The sequence below is a fragment of the Ovis aries genome, chromosome 16 (assembly GCF_016772045.2).
Source record: "Ovis aries strain OAR_USU_Benz2616 breed Rambouillet chromosome 16, ARS-UI_Ramb_v3.0, whole genome shotgun sequence".
In the NCBI taxonomy this organism is placed as follows: Eukaryota; Metazoa; Chordata; class Mammalia; order Artiodactyla; family Bovidae; genus Ovis; species Ovis aries.
This window is the reverse complement of record NC_056069.1, coordinates 15,203,084-15,223,884: the sequence shown is the minus strand read 5'-3', so window position 1 is coordinate 15,223,884 and position 20,801 is coordinate 15,203,084. Positions and strand designations below refer to the sequence as shown.

Genomic DNA, 20,801 nt, shown 5'->3' with positions numbered 1-20,801 from the left:
AAAAAAAATTAAGAAATTAACATTAATCAAGTACTGATCATTAGCCACCTTTCCTGTAGAACCATACTGCATAAGCCACCTGGGTCAATATCGCCTCCTGGTGTTCAGATGTTGTAGTTCAGAGTCTTCCTGCACTGCCTCTTTTCTCTTTCCATTAATAAAGGAAATAAATACTCTTAAGGACACTTCTAGAGTGAAAGAGGAACTATGAGTAATTATACCAAGACATCAAGAGTAACTGAGACTGCACTGTGGAACCAGCATGATTCTGTAACCCAAACAACTGAAACTTTTGCATCTGAAGAATCTAAGGTCTCTACATACTCCTTTTAGACAGAAAAATCACATATTTTAAAGTATAGTAGTAGTGGTGATAATTTCCAATAACAGTGTTATCTGTTCTCCAGTCTATATTTGTGAAAAGATTTTTGAAAAGGCATATTAACTTCTTTGGAACATTTCTGTTTTATGAAGATAATAAGATCATGAGTATTAAGGCAGTAAAATGTATTAGAATAATTTTTGAATGAGAGAAAAACTCTTGCCACTTCCCCTCTCTCCTACACAAACCAAAAGGAGCCTTTCCTCTTCAAGTATTGACTACAGTTGAGAGAACAGTGGTTAGATAGTTGTAAAAAGCTGTTAGGATTGAAATCCCCTAGATATGGTCTCAAAAATAGAATACCTACAGGCAAGGTGCAAGGCAATCCTTTGGATTGTAAGAAAATAACATTAAAATTTCTGTAATGTTTATTCAAACAGAAGAAAAGTTAAACTTTACTAATACTTAGGACTGACACTGGTATTCTTACTTAACATGTTATGATGGTGTGTAATATTAGCCAAGGAAAACTCCAAGTCTGAAAATATGAATAGCTGTCTTAATTAGTTTATTAGTTTTCAAGGTGTTGCAATATGTTGAAGTTTACATATGACCAGTTAAATGAATTTTGGACTATATTATCTAGTTTTAGCTATACTACCAACACAAAGTCAACAAGAAAATCAAATACAATCCTACAGAGAAATCAGATTGAAGCTAATACTGATAAGGCAAACAAAAAAAATAGAAGAGCTGACACATCATTCTAGTATGAGCTTTTTGTAAGCTCTAAAAATAATCAAAAATATGATAGCAACTCAACCAAAAATATTAGAAATTATTAAAAAGTTATTTGAGATATGGCTATTAAATTTATTCTAAAATACCATTTATCTAAAATAACATTTATCTCATCCTTTTTTATTTCATGTTTTTAATCTACATAAACACTAAAAGCTATAAAATATCAATGAAAGAAACTGAAGATGGCACAACTAAATGAAAAGCTATTCCATATTTACTGATTTAAAAGAATTAATATAGGGGTAGGGGAGTAAGAGGTACAAACTACAAGTGAGAGGTATAAAATAAGATATAAGGATATATTTTACAACATGGAAAAAATAATATGGCCAATATTTTATAATAACTGTATATGGAATGTAACCTTTAAAAATTGTAAATCACTTTATTGTATACCTATAACATATTACTATATAACTGGCAACTATACATCAATAAAAAATGAAATTTAAAAATTATTGTTAAGATGTCTGTACTACTCTAAGCAAAACACAGACTCAATACAATCCCTATCAAAATACCAATGGCATTTTTCAAAGAAACAGAAAAAAAAAAAAACAGTTGTAAAATTGGTATAGACTCACATTGTTGTTCAGTAACCAAGCTGTATTCAATACTTTGCAACGCTATGGGCCGCAGCACACCAGGCTTCCCTGTCCCTCCCATCTCTCGGAGTTTGCCCAAGTTCATGTTCGTTGAATCAGTGATGCCATCTCATCCTCTGTCACCCTCTTCTCCTTTTATCTTCAGTCTATCCCAGCATCAGGGTCTTTTTCAGTAAGTCAGCTGTTCGCATCAGGTGGCCAAAGTACTGGAGCTCCAACTTCAGCATCAATCCTTCCAAAGAGTACTCAGGGTTGATTTCCTTTGAGATTGACTGGTTTGATCTTGCTTTCCAAGGGACTCTCAAGAGTCTTCACCAGCATCACAGATTGAAAGCATCAATTTTTTGGCATTCTGACTTCTTTAATGTCCAGCTCTCACATCCATACATGACAACTGGAAAGACTATAGCCTTGACTATTCGGACCTTTGTCAGCAAAGTAATCTCTTTGCTTTTTAACACGTTGTCTAGGTTTGTCATAGCTTTCCGCCAGGAAGCAATTCTCTTCTAATTTCATGGCTACAGTCACCATCTGCGGTGATTTTAGAGCCCAAGAAGAAGAAATCTGTCACTGCTTACCTTCTGTTTGCCATGAGGTGATGGGACCAGATCCCAAGATCTTAGTTTTTTTAATATTGACTTTTAAGCCAGCTTTTTCACTTTCCTCCTTCGCCCTCATCAAGAGGCCTCTTTAGTTTCTCTTCACTTTCTGTTGTTAGGGTGGTATCATCTGAGTATCTGAGGTTGTTAATATTTGTCCTGTCAATCTTGATTCCAGGTTGTAACTCATCCAGCCTGGCATTTTGCATGATATGTTCTGTGTATAAGTTAAATAAACAGAGTGATAAAAAACAGCCTTATCATACTCCTTTCTCTATCCTGAACCAGTCAGTTGTTCCATACAGGGTTCTAACTGTTGCTTCTACAGTTTGTTATGATCCACACAGTCAAAGGCTTTAGTATAGTCAATGAAACAGAGTTAGATGTTTTCCTGAAATTCCCTTGCTTTCTCTATGATCCAGAGAATGTTGGCAATTTGATCTCTAGTTCCTCTGCCTTTTCTAAACCCATCTGCCTAAACATCTGGAGTTTTCAGTTCATGTAAGGCTGAAGCCTAGTTTGGAGGATTTTGAGCATAACCTTCCTAGCATGAGCAATGAATGCAATTGTCTGATGGTTTGAACCTTCTTTAGTATTGCCCTTCTTGGGAATTGGAATGAGGACTGACCTTTTCCAGTCCTATACCCACTGCTGGGTTTTCCAAATTTGCTGACAAATTGAGTGCAGCACTTTAATAGCATCATCTTTTAGGATTTTAAATAGCTCTGCTGGAATTCCATCACCAGCACAAGCTTTATTGGCAAAAGATCCCAAATAAAAGAACCTTGAGAAAGAACAGAGTAGAAGGTATCACTTGATGATTTCAAGTTATATTACAAAGCTATACTAATCAGAACAGTATGGCATTGGTATAAAAATAGACTCATAGACCAGTCAAACACAGTGGAAACCTCAGAAGTAAATCCTGATATACATAATCAACTAATTTTTAGTAAGGGAGTCAGGAATATATTCACAATGGGGAAAGGAAGGATACTCTTTTCAATAAATAGTATTGGGAAAACTGGATTGCCACACACAAAAGAGTGAAACTGAACCCATGTGTTACACCAGACACAAAAATCCATTCAAAAATATATTAAAGAGTTAAATGTAAGATCTGCACCCATAAAACTCTATAAGAAACCATGTAGGATAAGCTCCTTGACGTGGGCCTTTCCAGTCATTATTTTTTAGTAAGACCACAAAAGGTCAGGCAACAACAGCAAAAATAAACAAGCAGGACTATATCAAACTAAAAAGCTTCTTCTGCATGGCAGAGGAAACAAGCAAAATGAAACATAGTCCATGGTTTTGGGAGAAAATATATATGAACCATATATTTCAGCAGAGATAGTAGATATTTGCTAAGAAAGTAGATAGAAGGTACTCTAAAAACAACAAAAAAGGAGATGGATATGTTAGTTAGCTTGACTATAATAATCATCTCACTAAATATTATATATCAAATCATCCTACTTTATACCTTAAAATATATACAATTTCTGTTATACAATATAAAACATATGTGAACAATAATTTAAGATTGTTCTTGATCAAAGAAACGTGACTTTAAGTAACCATAATGATAGCTTGACTTTAAGTAACCATAATGATAACTCAGGTTGATGCAACCTTTCTATGAGAATAAGAAACCTGATATGGAGCAGAATATTCAACATTACTTTTGTTTTTATTAAAAGAGTTATTAAAAAGAATGAATCAGAATCTACTTCAAGCTTGAGCCTTACAGAAACTTTATCACCAGAGTTACTAGCATATGCCAGAATGTATCTTTTCTGCTCAGTTTATTGTATTGTCCCCACCCACTGAAACTAATAAGCACAGGTAAAGTTAGTAGCCAGTAGATAAGTACAAAGCAAAGGCTAATATTAATAATCATATTCAGTTCAGTTCAGTCACTCAGTCATGTCCGACGCCCTTACAACCCCATGGACCGCAGCACGCCAGGCCTCCCTGTCCATCACCAACTCTCGGAGTTTACCCAAACCCATGTCCATTGAGTTGGTGATGTCATTCAACCATCTCATCTTCTGTTGTCCCCTTCTCCTACTGCCTTCAGTCTTTCCCAGCATCAGGGTCTTTTCCAATGAGTCAGTTCTTCGCATCAGGTGGCCAAAGTATTGAAGTTTCAGCTTCAACATCAGTCCTTCCAATGAACACTCATGACTGATCTCCTTTAGGATGGACTGGTTGGATCTCCTTGCAGTCCAAGGGACTCTCAAGAGTCTTCTCCAACACCACAGTTCAAAAGCAATAATTCTTTGGCACTCAGCTTTCTTTATAGTCCAACTCTCACATCCATACCTGATTACTGGAAAAACCATAACCTTGACAAGACAGACCTTTGTTGGCAAAGTAATGTCTGTGCTTTTTAACGCGCTGTCTAGGTTGGTCATAACTTTCCTTCCAAGGAGTAAGCGTCTGTATTTCATGGCTGCAGTCACCATCTGCAGTGATTTTGGAGCCCAGAAAAATAAATCAGCCACTGTTTCCACTGTTTCCCCATCTATTTGCCATGACGTGATGGGACCACATGCCATGATTTTAGTTTTCTGAATGTTGAGCTTTAAGCCAACTTTTTCACTCTCCACTTTCACCTTCATCAAGAGGCTCTTTAGTTCTTCACTTTCTGCCATAAGGGTGCTGTCATCTGCATATCCAGAGAAGGCAATGGCATCCCACTACAGTACTCTTGCCTGGAAAATCCCATGGATGGAGGAGCCTGGTAGGCTGCACTCAGTGGAGTCGTTAAAGTCAAACACGACTGAGCGACTTCACTTTCACTTTTTACTTTCATGCATTGGAGGACATGGCAACCCACTCCAGTGTTCTTGACTGGAGAATCCTAGGGACAGGGGAGCCTGGTGGGCTGCCGTCTGTGGGATCACATAGAGTCAGACATGACTGAAGTGACTTAGCAGCAGCAACATCTGCATATCTGAGGTTATTGATATTTCTCCTGGCAATCTTGATTCCAGCTTGTGCTTCATCCAGCCCAGCGTTTCTCATGATATACTCTGAATAGACGTTAAAAAAGCACCGTGACAATATACAGCCTTAACATACTCCTTTTCCTATTTGGAACCAGTCTGTTGTTCCATGTCCAATTCTAACTGTTGCTTCCTGACCTGCATACAGATTTCTCAAGTGGCAGGTCAGGTGGTCTAGTATTCCCATCTCTTTCAGAATTTCCCACAGTTTATTGTGATCCACACAGTCAAAGGCTTTGGCATATCAAATTATTCATCTTTTAAAAGCCTTTAATGTCTAAAAAGACCTAACTTTTTTGGTCTCTAAAAAATAAAGTTCACTATTTGTCAGCCAAACCCAGGTTGTCAGTAGGCAAGTAATTAGCATGTAAATAGGAAGCATTAATATAAACATGGCTAGTGGAGGTGATGGAATTCCAGCTGAGCTATTTAAAATCCTAAAAGATGATGCTCTTAAGTGCTGCACTCACCATGTCAGAAAAATTGGAAAACTGAGCGGTGACCAAAGGACTAGAAGAGGTCAGTTTTCATTCCAATCCCAAAGAAGGGCAGTGCCAAAGAACATACAGACTACCGTACAGTTGCCCTTATTTTGCATGCTAGTAAGGTTATGCTCAAAATCCTTCAAGGTAGACTTCAGCAGTAGGTGAACTGAGAACTTCCAGATACACAAGCCGGGTTTAGAAGACAGAGGAACCAGATATAAAATTGCCAACATTCATTGGATCATAGAGAAAGAATTTTTTAAAAATCTATTTCTGCTTCATTGAGTGCACAAAAGCCTTTGACTCTGTGGATCACAGCAAACTGTGAAAAATTCTGAGAGATAGGAGTACCAGACCACCGCGGATGGTGACTGCAGCCATGATATTAAAAGATGTTTGCTTCTTGGAAGAAAAGCTACAACAAACCTAGACAACGTATTAAAAAGCAGAGACATTACTTTACCGACAAAGATCTATAGAGTCAAAGCTATGGTTTTTCCAGTAGTCATGTATGGATGTGAGAATTAGATCATACAGAAATCTGAGCACTGAACAATTGATGCTTTTGAACTGTGGTGTTTGAGAAGACTCTTGAGAGTCCTTGGACTACAAGGAGATCAAACCAGTCAATCCTAAAGGAAATCAGTCCTGAATATTCATTGGAAGGACTGATGCTGAAGTTGAAGCTCCAATACTCTGGCCACCTGATGTGAACAGTTGCCTCATTGGAAAGGACCATGATGCTGGGAAAGATTGAAAGCAGGAAGAGATGGGGATGACAGAGAATGAGATGGTTGGATGGCATCACCAACTCAATGGACGAGTTTGAACAAGCTCCAGGAGTTGGTGATGGACGAGGAAGCCTGCCGTACTGAAGTCCATGGGTTCACAGAGTCAGACATGACTGAGCACCTGAACTGAACTGATCTATGTTGCTGCAAATGGCATTGTTTCATTGTTTTTGATGGCTGAGTAATAGTCTATTGTGTATATATAACACATCTTCTGTATCTATTCATCTGTGAAAGTGAAGTCACTCAGTCATGTCCAACTCTTTGCAACCCCATGGACTGTAGGCCACCAGGCTCCTCCATCCATGGGATTCTCCAAGCAAGAGTACTGGAGTGGGTTGCCATTTCCTTCTCCAGGGGATCTTCCCAACCCAGGGATCGAAACCGGGTCTCCCGCATTCTAGGCAGACACTTTAACCTCTGAGCAATGGACATTTAGGTTGCTTCCATATCTTGGCTATTGTAGACAGCACTGCATTGAACATTGTGGTGCATGTATCTTTTTGAACCATGTTTTTCTTCAGATACATGCCCCAGAGTGGGATTGCTGGATCATATGGTAGCTCTGTTTTTAGTTCCTTAAGGAACCTCCATACTGTTCTCCATAGGGGGTGTTCCAATTTACATTCCCACCAACAATGTAGACTTGTGTGTTAGTCGCTCAGTTGTATCCAACTCTTTACAACCGAATGGACTATAACCTACCAGGCTCCTCTGTCCCTGGAATTCTCCAGGTAAGAATACTGGAGTGGTAGCCATTCCCTTCTCCAGGGGATCTTCCCGATCTAGGGATTGATCCCAGGTCTCTTGCATTGCAGGCAGATTCTTTACTTTCTGAGCCACTACAGAAGCCCCAACAATGTAAAAAAGGATCCTTTTTCTCCACACTGCCCGCATTTTTTATTTGTAGCCTTTTTGATGATGGCCATTCAAACTGGTATGAGGTGGTATCTCACTTTAGTTTTGATTTGAATTTATCTAATAATTGCTGACATTGAGCATCTTTTCATATGCCTCTTGGTCAACTGTAAGTCTTCTTTGGAGAAACATCTATTTAGGTCTTTTGCCCATTTTTTTCATGGATTGTTCTTAAAATGTTATATGGAGACACAAAAGACTCCAAAGAGCCAAAACAATCTTGAGAATGAAAGACAGAGTTGGAGGATTAGGTTCCTTGACTTTAAATTACACTGCAAAGCTACAGTCATTAAAGCAGTATGGTGCTGACACAAAACCAGACATAAAGATCAATGGAACAGGGTAGAGAGCCATGTAGTACCTATGGTCAATTAATCTATGACAAAGAAAGCAAGACTATACAATGGAGAAAAGATAGTCTCCTTTAACAAATGATTCCATGAAAACTGGACAGCTACATAGAAAAAATGAAATCAGAACATTCTTTCGCACCATACACAAAAATAAACTCAAAATGAATTAACAGCCTAAATGTAAGACCAGATACTATAAATTCTTAGAGGAAAATATAGGCAGAACACTCTTTAACATAAATCACCACAATATCTTTTTCAATCTTCTCCTAGAGTAATAAAAATGAAAACAAAAGTAAACAAATGGGACCTATTTAAACTGAAAAGTTTTCATAGCAAAAGAAATCATAAACAAAATGAAAAGACAACCCATAGAATGGGAGGAAATGTTGCAAACAATGCAGCCGATAAGGAATTAATCTCTAAATCTTATAAACAGCTCATGCAACACAATATCAAAAAAATGAAAAAAAATGAACCTCACAAAATTTTAATTAAAAAATTAGATGATATAGATGAGAAATCTGAAATCAAAGAGATCAAATAACTTGCCCCAAGTAAATGACAGAACAAAATTAGTCTCTTAAAATTTCTGCCAGTGATATGACCAATAAGGAGTCTATATCCAAAATATATAAAGAGCTCATACAACTCATTATCAAAAAAATAAATTAAAAAATACACAAGACCTGAACAGACATTTCTCCAGAGAAGACATACAGACGACCAATAGGAAAAGATGCTCAACATCACTAATCATCAAAGGAATGCAAATGAGGTATCATCTCACACCTGTAGAATGGCTACCATCATAAAGACCACAAATAACATTGATGAGAATTTAGAGAAAAGGATACCCTAGTACATTGTTTGTAGGAATGTAAATTGGTACAGCCACAAAGTAAATTAGTATGAAGTTTCCCCAATAAACTAAAAATAGAACTACCAACTGGTCCTCCAGTTCCATTCTTGGATATATTACTGAAGTAAACAAAAATAGTAATTTGAAAAGATATATTCATGAGATAGGGATTGAGACCATCCCCAAGGAAAAGAAATGCAAAAAGGCAAAATGGCTATCTGAGGAGGCCTTACAAATATCTGTGAAAAGAAGAGAAGCCAAAAGCAAAGGAGAAAAGGAAAAATATACCTATCTGAATGCAGAGTTCCAAAGAATAGCAAGGAGAGATAAGAAAGCCTTCCTCAGTGATCAATGCAAAGAAAAAGAGGAAAACAATATAATGGGAAAGACTAGAGATCTCTTCAAGAAAATTAGAGATACCAAGGGAACATTTCATGCAACGATGGGCATAATAAAGGACAGAAATGGGATGGACCTAACAGAAGCAGAAGATATTAAGAGGTGGCAAGAATACACAGAAGAACTGTACAAAAAAAGATCTTTACAACCCAGATAATCATGATGGTGTGATCACTCACCTAGAGCCAGACATCATGGAATGTGAAGTCAAGTGGGCCTTAGGAAGCATCACTATGAACAAAGATAGTGGAGGTGATGGAACTCCAGTTGACCTCTTTCAAATCCTAAAAGATGATGCTGTGAAAGTGGTGCACTCAATATGCCAGCAAATTTGGAAAACTCACCTGTGGGAACAGGACTGGAAAAGGTCAGTTTTCATTCCAATCCCTAAGAAAAGCAATGTCAGGGAGGTGGGAGGGGGGTTCAGGATTGGGAACTCATGTACACCCATGGCTGACTCATGTCAATGTATGGCAAAACCAATATAGTATTGTAAAGCAAAATAAAGTAAAAATAAAAATAAATAAAATAAAATGGATAACCAACAAGGACCTACTGTATAGTACATGGAAGTCTGCTCAATGTTATGTGCCAGCCTGGATGGAGGGGGTTTTGAGAGAGAAATGATACATGTATATGTATGGCTGAGTCCCTTCACTGTTTGCCTGAAACTATCACATTGTTTGTTAATCAGCTATACCTCAATACAAAATAAAAATTAAAAAAAAAAAAACAGAATGTTCAAACTACCACACAATTGCACTCATCTCACATGCTACTAAAGAAATGCTCAAGATTCTCCAAGCCAGGCTTCAACAATACATGAACCGTGAACTTCCAGCTGGTTTTAGAAAACGCAGAGGAACCAGAGATCAAATTGCCAACATCCACTGGATCATCTTCAAAAGCAAGAGAGTTCCAGAAAAACATCTACTTCTGCTTTATTGACTATGCCAAAGCCTTTGACTGTGTGGATCAAAACAAACTGTGAAAAATTCTGGAAGAAATGGGAATACCAGAACACCTGACCTGCCCCTTGAGAAATCTGTATGCAGGTCAGGAAGCAACAGTTAGAACTGGACATGGAACAACAGACTGGTTCCAAATAGGAAAAGGAGTATGTCAAGGCTGTATATTGTCACTGTGCTGATTTAACTTATATGCAGAGTACATCATGAGAAATGCTGGGCTGGAAGAAACACAAGCTAGAATCAAGATTGCCAGGAGAAATATCCATAACCTAAGATATGCAGATGACAGCACCCTTATGGCAGAAAGCAAAGAAGAACTAAAGAGCCTCTTGATGAAAGTGAAAGAGGAGAGTGAAAAAGTTGGCTTAAAGCTCAACACTCAGAAAACAAAGATCATGGCATCCAGTCCCATCACTTCATGGGAAATAGATGGGGAAACAGTGGAAACAGTGTCAGACTTTATTTTTGGGAGCTCCAGAATCACTGCAGATGGTGACTGCAGCCATGATATTAAAAGATGCTTGCTCCTTGGAAGAAAAGCTATGACCAACCTAGACAGCATATTAAAAAGCAGAGACATTACTTTGCCAACAAAGATCCGTCTAGTCAAAGCTATGTATGGTTTTTCCAGGAGTCATGTATGGATGTGAGAGTTGGACTATAAATAAAGCTGAGCACCAAAGAATTGATGCTTTTGAACTGTGGTGTTGGAGAAGTCTCTCGAGAGTCCCTTGGACTGCAGGGAAATCCAACCAGTCCATCCTAAAGGAGATCAGTCCTGAGTGTTCATTGGAAGGACTGATGTTGAGGCTGAAACTCCAATTCTTTGGCCACCTGATGTGAAGAGGTGACTCATTGGAAAAGACCCTGATGCTGGGAAAGATTGAAGGCCAGAAGAGAAGGGGACGACAGAGGATGAGATGGTTGGATGGCATCACTGACTCAATGCAGATGAGTTTGGGTAAACTCCAGGAGTTGGTGATGGACAGGGAGGCCTGGCCCGCTGCACTCCATGGGGTCGCAAAGAGCTGGACACGACTGAGCAACTGAACTGAACTGATGTACCCCAGTGTTCATAGCATTATTTACAATAGCCTATGTAAGTGTCCATCAACAGATGAACAGGTAAAGATGGGATATACATACACACACAATGCAATATTCCTCAGCCATTGCAAAAAGAATGAAGTTTTGACACTTTCACCAATATGGATAGACCTGGAGGATACTATGCTTAATGAAATAAGTCAGAAAAATACAAATACTGTATGTTATCACTTACATATGGAATCTAAACACTAAAATGAGTAAATATGACAACAGAAACACACTTATACAGAGAACAGACTAGTTGTTATCAGTGGGGATAGGCAAGGAAGGAAGACAGGAGGAGGTAGGAGATTAAGAAGTATGAACTACTATGTATTAAAATAAGCTATATATTGTATAGTGCAGGAAATATAGCCAATATTTTATTATAACTTTAAATGGAGTATAATCTATAAAAATGTTAAATCATATGCTATATACTTGAAACTAATATTGGAGATCAACTATACTTTGGTTTTTAAAAAAGAATAGTCTCTTGACTCCATATTCCATGCTTTTTGCTAATTTTACTGTCCCCCTTAAAAGTTTTAACTGAAAAAGACTTCTGATAGTTGCTTATCATTGAAAAGAAAAAAACTGTATGGAATACGATATATGCCACTCAGTGAAATCAAGATAATGCTCTGGTCGTGATACTCATGTTCATAATGCAGCTTCCTTTCTGAGCACTTATCTGAATTTAATGGGCTTTAACTTGTGTGTTCATATATCTTCTAGGTTTCCACAGACGTGCAGCTCCAGTTACAAGAAGGCAGTTTCCACATGGTGCACACAGGATGGATTATCTGCACTTTGAGGATGATAGCCGTGGATGGTGGTTTGACATGGATATGGTGATCATCTATATTTATTCAGTGAACTGGGTCATTGGATTCATTGTTTTCTGCTTTCTTTGCTATTTTTTCTTTCCATTTTAGGAATTTTCATACCTTAATACTGTTGCACAATTACAAATGATGTAGATAACAATACTTAAACATTTTTTAAATGTGCTTTGAAGTTTTTATAATGTATTATATAAATTGTTGGTGTTTATAGAAAATATGAGAATGGATTTATTTATGAATGTTTCATGTAACAAACTAAACTTGATTTAAGATCTAATCTATTAGCACTTAGCAACAATGCACTATTAATTTTACAGTTCTCCTTGATTTGGCATTTGTGGTTCTAATTTTACAATGTCACTTTTACACATATTGTAAAGACTGAGGTTTTTCCCTCCACTTAAAAATACTAAAAATACAAAATGAAATGATAATATGAGTAGTTATTATCTTTAATTATAAACTATTTAGTAATCATCACCTATTCTCAGGCAAGTTATATACATTAAAGATAAACCATCTTCTCTGGGAACTAATCTAGCAGGGTATATTCAGCTTTGCTTTCCAGTGATCTCTATTTATGTCCTTAGTGTCCTTTCTGTTACCAACACAGCTGACTATACTTTGTTTTTAACAGACCTAATAATATCATTAGTGCAACATTTTAAACTGTTACAAGAATAGAATAGAAAACACAAACAAAATAAAAAGGAAAAATAAAACTAATTCACACCAACAAAGACTTAGAAAATTATATTAACACTTTTCCAATTGCAGGATTACTCACCTGAAGAAATTAAAAAGTTACTGACTTTCAGAGCAATGCATGTCTAAGCTGTAATTAATTTAGTGATTCTTTTAACTTGGAGGTTGTCAAATATATTGTAAATGTACAATAAAGAGTGGCTTTTAAATTTTTTCATTGTTATTAACTAATTTTATGTCTGGAATAAGAATTGTTGGAAATAGGCTTAAGGGTTTAAAGAACAAAAACTTGCCTTATTATTATTATTACAGTATTCCTTGGAATTATTTTTGCCATATTAATATTTTTTAAAAAGGAGATCTGAATTATCCCAGTACAAAAGAGAATTCAGGTAGGTAGTCCAGTATTAAAAGTGAAAAAAGTAAAGCACAGAGAAGTAAGCTTGTTTATTTCTATCATTTAGGTGGTCTTTGTGTAACCTAGAACCAGAGTTTTTATTATGAACTACTGATTCAACATTTCTACACTATGACGCCATATACTTGGTAAGGCAGTAGGCATATTTTAACATAAGATAAGTGACCCTCTCATGGCACTAAAAATACTACCACCATTCAAACAAATTGAGATTGATCAGTCTATGGAAAGTCCAGTTTTGTCCCAATTGCTGACTATATTTGAATAAAAACATTTAACTGACAGTATGTGATATTCTAAGAAAATATGGAAGAGTGATACAAAATTTTATTCTAACATTGCTTACTGTATTTTCAATTATATCTGTGAAAGAAAATAGTGTAAATCAGTTACCATCAAATTCAGAAATCAGAAGACTAAATACATTTTAGAAACAGATCCATCATCACTCATATACTATAGTTAACTATATGTATGTATATATAATGCTTGCAGTCTAGTGACTAAACTGTATCTTGGTGAAACTGCATTGTTGGCAAACTTCAGTATTATCTTACAAAAATAAAAATGGGTATTTATAATCACTGATTTCTACCAAAGTAAAGATGATATTGTTAAGGCAAAATATTGCCTTCTTAAAATATATGTCAGAAGAAATTAACAAAACACATGTGGGAAGCAATATTTTAAGAACTTTGAAATAAATTGTAGCCATTTCCCAAGCAACTCCTGGCTTATAAGCTCTAGCAAATATGGCTTTCATTCATTTCTAATTTACTTGAAAATTGATTGTAATTATACATGAAGTATCAGTCAAAAAACTAAGATCATGGTATCCAGTCCCGTCACTTCATGGCAAATAGATGTGGGAACAATGGAAACAGTGACAGACTTAATTTTCTTGGGCTTCAAAATCACTGTAGATGGTGACTGCAGACGTGAAATTAAAAGACAGTTGCTCTGTGGAAGAAGAGCTATGACAAACCTGGACAACATATTAAAAAGCAGAGACATTACTTTGCTGACAGAGGTCCATATAGTCAAAGTAATGGATCTTCTGCTGTATGGGTGTTAGAGTTGGACCATAAAGAAGGTTAAGCATCAAAGAATTGATGCTTTTTAACTGTAGTGTTGAAGAAGACTCTTGAAAGTCCCTTGGACTTCACGGAGATCAAACCAGTCAATCTTAAAGGAAATCAGTCCTGAATATTCATTGGAAGGCCTGATGCTGAAGCTGAAGCTCCATTACTTTGGCCACCTGATGCCAACTCATTAGAAAAGGCCCAACTCATTAGAAAAGGCCTGACTCATTAGAAAAGTCCCTGATGCTGGGAAAGATTGAAGGCTGAAGGAGAAGGGGATGACAGAGGATGAGATGGCTGGATGGCATCACTGACTCGATGGGCATGAGTTGGAGCAAACTCCGGGAGTTGGTGATGGACAGGGGAGCTTGGTGTGCTGCAGTCCATGGGGTCGCAAAGAGTTGAACACGACTGAGTGACTGAACAACATCAAAAGTAAAATAAATTTTATTACAGGTACAGATTTCTCAGAGATTTTAATAAAGTTAATTCCCAAAATATATTTATTAGGTCAGTGATACATATCAGTTTATGAAGTGAAGTCACTCAGTTGTGTCCAGCTGTTTGCAGCCTCACGGACTGTAGCCTACCAGGCTCCTCTGTCCATGTTATTTCCCAGGCAAGAGTACTGGAGTGGGTTGCCATTTCCTTCTCCAGGGGATCTTCTCCACCCAGAGATCAAACCCAGGGCTCCAGCATTGCAGGCAGATGCTTTACCCTCTGAGCCATAGCTCTGTATGTACAGCTAAATCCAAAAAAAAAAAAAAAAGAGAGAGAGAGAGAATATATATACATATATCCTTACCTGATGCTGGGCAAGACTGAAGGCAACAGGAGAAGAGAGCAGCAGAGGATGAGATGGTGAGATAGCATCTCTGACTCCATGGACATGAATTTGAGCAAACTCCAAGAGATAGTGAAGGACAGGGAAGACTGGCATGCTGCAGTCCATGGGGTTGCAAAGAGTTGGACACGACTTACCGACTACAAACCTTGCGTAAATAGACTACACTTTTCAAAAGGAGTCATAGGCTGGAGGAGCATTCTCAAGTCACATCCAGTCATTGATACAGAGCTTGAGCTAGGAATTTAAATCCCTGTGTTCATCTTTTTATACACAAACATCTCTTAATGGGCAATAAAAAAGATAAACACAGGGATTATATATATATATATATATATATGGGCTTTCCTGGTGGCTCAGAGGTTAAAGCATCTGCCTGGAATGCTGGAGACCCAGGTTCGATCCCTGGGTCGGGAAGATCCCCTGGAGAAGGAAATGGCAACCCACTCCAGTACTCTTGCCTGGAGAATCCCATGGAGGGAGGAGCCTCGTAGGCTACAGTCCATGGGGTCGCAAAGAGTCGGACATGACTGAGCGACTTCACTCACTCACTTCATATATATATATATAATGTGTATATAATATACATAATGTATATATAATATATATATTATATATATATATATATATAAAATATGTGTGTGTGTGTGTGTCTGTGTGTGTATTCTGAAAGAGATGGAATACCAGACCACCTGACCTGCCTCTTGAGAAATCTGTATGCAGGTCAGGAAGCAACAGTTAGAACTGGACATGGAACAGACTGGTTCCAAATAGGAAAAGGAGTATGTCAAGGCTGTATATTGTCACCCTGCTTATTTATCTTATATGCAGAGGACATCATGAGAAACACTGGACTGGAAGAAGCACAAGCTGGAATCAAGATTGCCGGGAGAAATATCAATAACCTTAGATATGCAGATGACACCACCCTTATGGAAGAAAGTGAAAAGGAACTAAAAAGCCTCTTGATGAAAGTGAAAGAGGAGAGTGAAAAAGTTGGCTTAAAGCTCAACACTCAGAAAACGAAGATCATGAAATCTGGTCCCATTTCTTCATGGGAAATAGATGGGGAAACAGTGGAAACATTGTCAGACTTTATTTTGGGGGGCTCCAAAATCACTGCAGATGGTGATTGCAACCATGAAATTAAAAGATGCTTACTCCTAGGAAGGAAAGTTATGACCAACCTAGACAGCATATTGAAAAGCAGAGATATTACTTTGCCAACAAATGTCCGTCTAGTCAAGACCATGGTTTTTCCAGTGGTCATGTACGGATGTAAAGAGTTGGACTGTGAAGAAAGCTGAGCACCGAAGAATTGATGCTTTTGAACTGTGTTGTTGGAGAAGACTCTTGAGAGCCCCTTGGACTGCAAGGAGATCCAACCAGTCCATCCTAAAGGAGATCAGTCCTGGGTGTACTTTGGAAGGACTGATGTTGAAGCTGAAACTCCAATACTTTGGCCACCTCATGCGAAGAGTTGACTCATTGGAAAAGACTCTGATGCTGGGAGGGACTGGAGGCAGGAGGAGAAGGGGACGACAGAGGATAAGATGGCTGGATGGCATCACCAACTCGATGGACATGAGTTTGAGTGAACTCTGGGAGTTGGTGATAGACAGGGAGGCCTGGTGTGGTGCAATTCATGGGGCTGCAAAGAGTCAAGACACGACTGAGCGACTGAACTGAACTATGTATATGTATATACATATACATGTATATTATATATGTAATATACATGTATACATATATACATGTATATGTGTGTGCATACATATATGTACATATACATGCATGCATATACATGTGTGTATACATATGTATATACATATATATGTGTGTGTGTGTGTGTAGTATATACACATACACAAAACAAGGAAATGAAGTGGTTTTGAGAATCAGTTGACACAAATCCAGAGTCCATAGGGAAGGCAGTAAGAAATGTAAGAACACAAAAGTCTAGGATTCAAAAGACAATGGCCAAAGCTGTTGTCCATAGGTAGAGTTTCTTTCTCCAGGGAATGTCTAAACCTTCTTTTAAGACCTTCCAATTGATTATTAGGCCCACCAGGATAACCTAATGACTAATGAGGGACTTAATATCTGAAAAAAATTCTTTTCACAGGAGAAACTACACTGGTGTTTTATTAAGTAATTAAGAGAAGGTGTATATATGCTAGACTAGCTCATGCTTTCCTTCCCTCTTTCCAACTCTTATGAAAGCATAACTCTTATAGCCTACTTATTCATAAACACATTGCAAAGGAAATTCTAAGGACTGTAATTTAGCTTCGCCAAGTTGACATACCACAAAGCCATCACACATGTGATGTCCTTTCACTAGATTTCATCTCTGAGCTATATATACAAAAGGATTAATCATAAAATCAGTATAAACTCAAAAGTTTATAGCATTAGTTCAGTTCAGTCGCTTAGTCATGTCTGACTCTGCAACCCCATGAATTGCAGAACGCCAGGCCTCCCTGTCCATCACCAACTCCCAGAGTTCACTCAAACTCATGTCCATCGAGTCGGTGATGCCATCTAGCCATCTCATCCTCTGTCGTCCCCTTCTCCTCCTGCCTCCAGTCCCTCCCAGCATCAGAGTCTTTTCCAATGAGTCAACTCTTCGCATGAGGTGGCCAAAGTATTGGAGTTTCAGCTTCAACATCAGTCCTTCTAATGAACATCTAGGACTGATCTCTTTTAGGATGGACTGGTTGGATCTCCTTGCAGTCCAAGGGGCTCTCAAGAGTCTTCTCCAACACCACAGTTCAAAAGCATCAGTTCTTCAGTGCTCAGCTTTCTTCACAGTCCAACTCTCACATCCATACATGACCACTGGGAAAACCATAGCCTTGACTAGACGGACCTTAGTTGGCAAAGCAATGTCTCTTCTTTTTAATATACTGTCTAGGTTGGTCATAACTTTCCTTCCAAGGAGTAAGCGTCTTTTAATTAGCATAACCTTTAACAATTCTTCTCTAATAACATAAAAATTTTAAAATGTTCTACATAGGTGGTCTGGTTATCTATTGCTGAATAACAAACTACCCTAAATTTAATAGTGTAAGAAAACAATCATTTTATTATATCTCATATTTTTGTGGATCAGGGGCTCAGACAGCACTCAGTGGGACGATTCCCTGTAGCTTCAACAGAGGTCACTTGGCAATATTCAGCAGGCAGCAGACTGGTCTGGAGGGTTCAGGACGGCTCCACTCATATGGCTGGTTTCCCTCGGAGAGGTAGATTAAAATTTAGGCTCAGCTGAAGTGATCAAATGGAGCACTTCCATGTGGTCTGACAAGGCAGTCTCACAGTGATCAGGCCTCTTGCATGGTAGGTAGCTCAGGACTCCCAAAGGGAATGTTCGTGAAACCCAGGCAAAAAAAGCAGAGTTGCAGATCACCAGCCTCAGCAGTCCAGCTGCTTCCTACTGATGAAGAATGTCGCTAAGACTAGTTCACATCAAGTAAAGAGAAATCTGATTCTAAGAGACCAAGTAATAATCTATCACTCTAGGAAGTCTTTGTGGTGGTGGTTTAGTTCCTAAGTCGTGTCTGACTCTTGCAACCCCATGGACTGTAGCCCACCAGGCTCTTCTGTCTGTGAGGTTCTCCAGGCAAGAATACTAGAGTGGGTTGGCATTTCCTTCTCCAGGGGATCTTCCTGACCCAGGAATCAAACCCTGGTCTCCTGCATTTCAAGCAGATTCCTTAGCAACTGAGCTACAAGGGAAGCCTAGGAAATCTTTGTAGGGGTTAATAAATGTAAAAATGTAACGGGTGGTAAGAGGATTAAAAACTGAAAAATGTATCAACTGTGTAGCCAGTCTTGATTACCTCAGCCAGGAAAGTATCAAGGAGCTTAATACTTAATAAATAAATGATATTATCCTCAACATGATACATATGTATCAACATATATGATATGTATCAGTGCTTCTCATGCTTTAATATCCATGTTAATTACCTAGGGAAAGTGAAAGTCCAAGTCACTCAGTCGGGTCCAGCTCTTTGCGACCCCATGGACTATACAGACCATGGAATTCTCTGGGCCAGAATACTGGAGTGGGTAGCCTTTCCCTTTTCCAGGGGATCTTCCTAGAGATCTTGTTAAAATGTGGATCTAAGATAGGGCCTGGAATTCTGCATTTCTAATAAGACCTCATGTGATACCAGTGCTTCTTCTAGTCAGATGAACAAAGTAATGGATTTCATGGGTCAAGAGACTTTCTGCAAAGGGCTATATAGTAAATATTTTGTGGCTCTCAAAGAGTATTTGTCACATATTTAAAAAATCTGACCCACAGATACATGTCACTGGTATTCAAATTTGGCTGCATAATAGAATCATTTGGGAAATTCTTAAAAGTGCTGATGCCTAGGTCCTACCCCATATACTCTAACTGGTATAGGGATGAGGATCCTTAAAATTTCTCTAGATTAACTCTAGGGCTTCCCTGTTGGCTCAGTGGTAAAGAATCCACCTACCAGTACAGGAGACACGGTTCAATCCTTAAGAAGATCCCCTGGAGAAGAAAATGACAACCTACTCCAATATTCTTGCCTGGGAAATCCCATGGTCAGAGGAACCTGCTGAGTTACTATTCATGGGGTAGCAAAAGAGTTGGACACGACTTAGCAACTAAACAACAGGTTAAATCTACTATGTGGTAAAGTTTGAAAACTAATAATCTAGATCACTTCCTATTTCTACCTACTTGTATCTTTTGGGCCATTAAATCTCCTTCTGTATTAATTCACTCATTCAGTTGTAAATCTTCTTCAGTACATCTGAGTGAGTAAATTAATACAGATCTCTCTTCACTTGAATAGGACACTGACAATCTAATTAAAAAATAACAACCCAAAATCGATGGTGTCATCAGCACACCCGTGTTCCCACGAGGAAGACTATCCCCAATGGACTTCATGTTATTAATAGTAAAATAAAATGAAGTTGGATGCCAAATTTAGAAATGATAGAAAGTGATGAATAAGTAGGTTGCTGGGGCAAAAAAAAAAAAAAGTGAAGCACAGAAAACTTCAAATAAGTAGAGTGGTAAATTGCAAGTCTAGTAAAAGTAGAAATTACCATAAACCTCATCAAGATAATTAAGAAAAAACTATAAGAGGCTTCACCTAGACTAGCATTTTGCTTAAAAACTAAAGAGTTATGAACATGCCAATTTCTAAGTGGCGTGAGAAGTTTACTTAAAATGTTCTCTTAAATATTTTTAACTCATACTTTTATACTATGTATCTCTGCATTTTACAGGGTTTCCAAAGAAAGCTATGAATTCTTACTCAGTTCTGTCTGAATTAATATGCTTTTTAAATAGGTGGATACTTTTGAAAGCATTATAACTGCTACCTTTCTAAGCAAATAACTTTAACTGTGAAATTCCTATTTTAGTAATGCAACTTGGGAAATCACTTTACATTTGCCATCTTTCCTAAGCAAAATTTTTCTATAACATTTTAATGTATTTGTTGATAGTTATGTTAATAAATTATTAAAGAAAACAGTAAGTTATTCTATACCCAAGTAATATTCCACTTTTCATTACATACTATCTTTTCTCTTTAACCTTCCTGAAGTTTTTGTTTCAGCTCTTCCCTGTGAATTGGCTCCCTTAGTTTTAACCTCCTGGACTGCATTTCTCTCTGCTTCTAAATCTTCCATA

The 20,801-nt window shown here is 37.8% G+C and overlaps 1 protein-coding gene and 1 non-coding gene across 4 annotated transcripts in view; both read left to right on the top strand.

Annotated features, from left to right (window-relative positions):
* The window catches only part of RNF180 (ring finger protein 180), a 302,385-nt gene extending 289,407 nt beyond the window's left edge, over positions 1 to 12,978 (top strand). For all 3 annotated transcript variants that reach the window (XM_027980056.2, XM_042233755.1, XM_042233754.1), the window contains one exon: positions 11,951 to 12,978. In XM_027980056.2, the coding sequence (XP_027835857.2) occupies positions 11,951 to 12,150 (200 nt within the window). In that variant the 3' untranslated portion in view covers positions 12,151 to 12,978. The remainder of the gene's footprint in view (positions 1 to 11,950) is intronic.
* Positions 12,979 to 15,454: 2,476 nt separating this feature from the next.
* On the top strand, positions 15,455 to 15,527 carry TRNAS-GGA (transfer RNA serine (anticodon GGA)). Its single transcript has one exon. It is a non-coding gene; the product is annotated as a tRNA-Ser (tRNA).
* Positions 15,528 to 20,801: the final 5,274 nt, after the last annotated feature.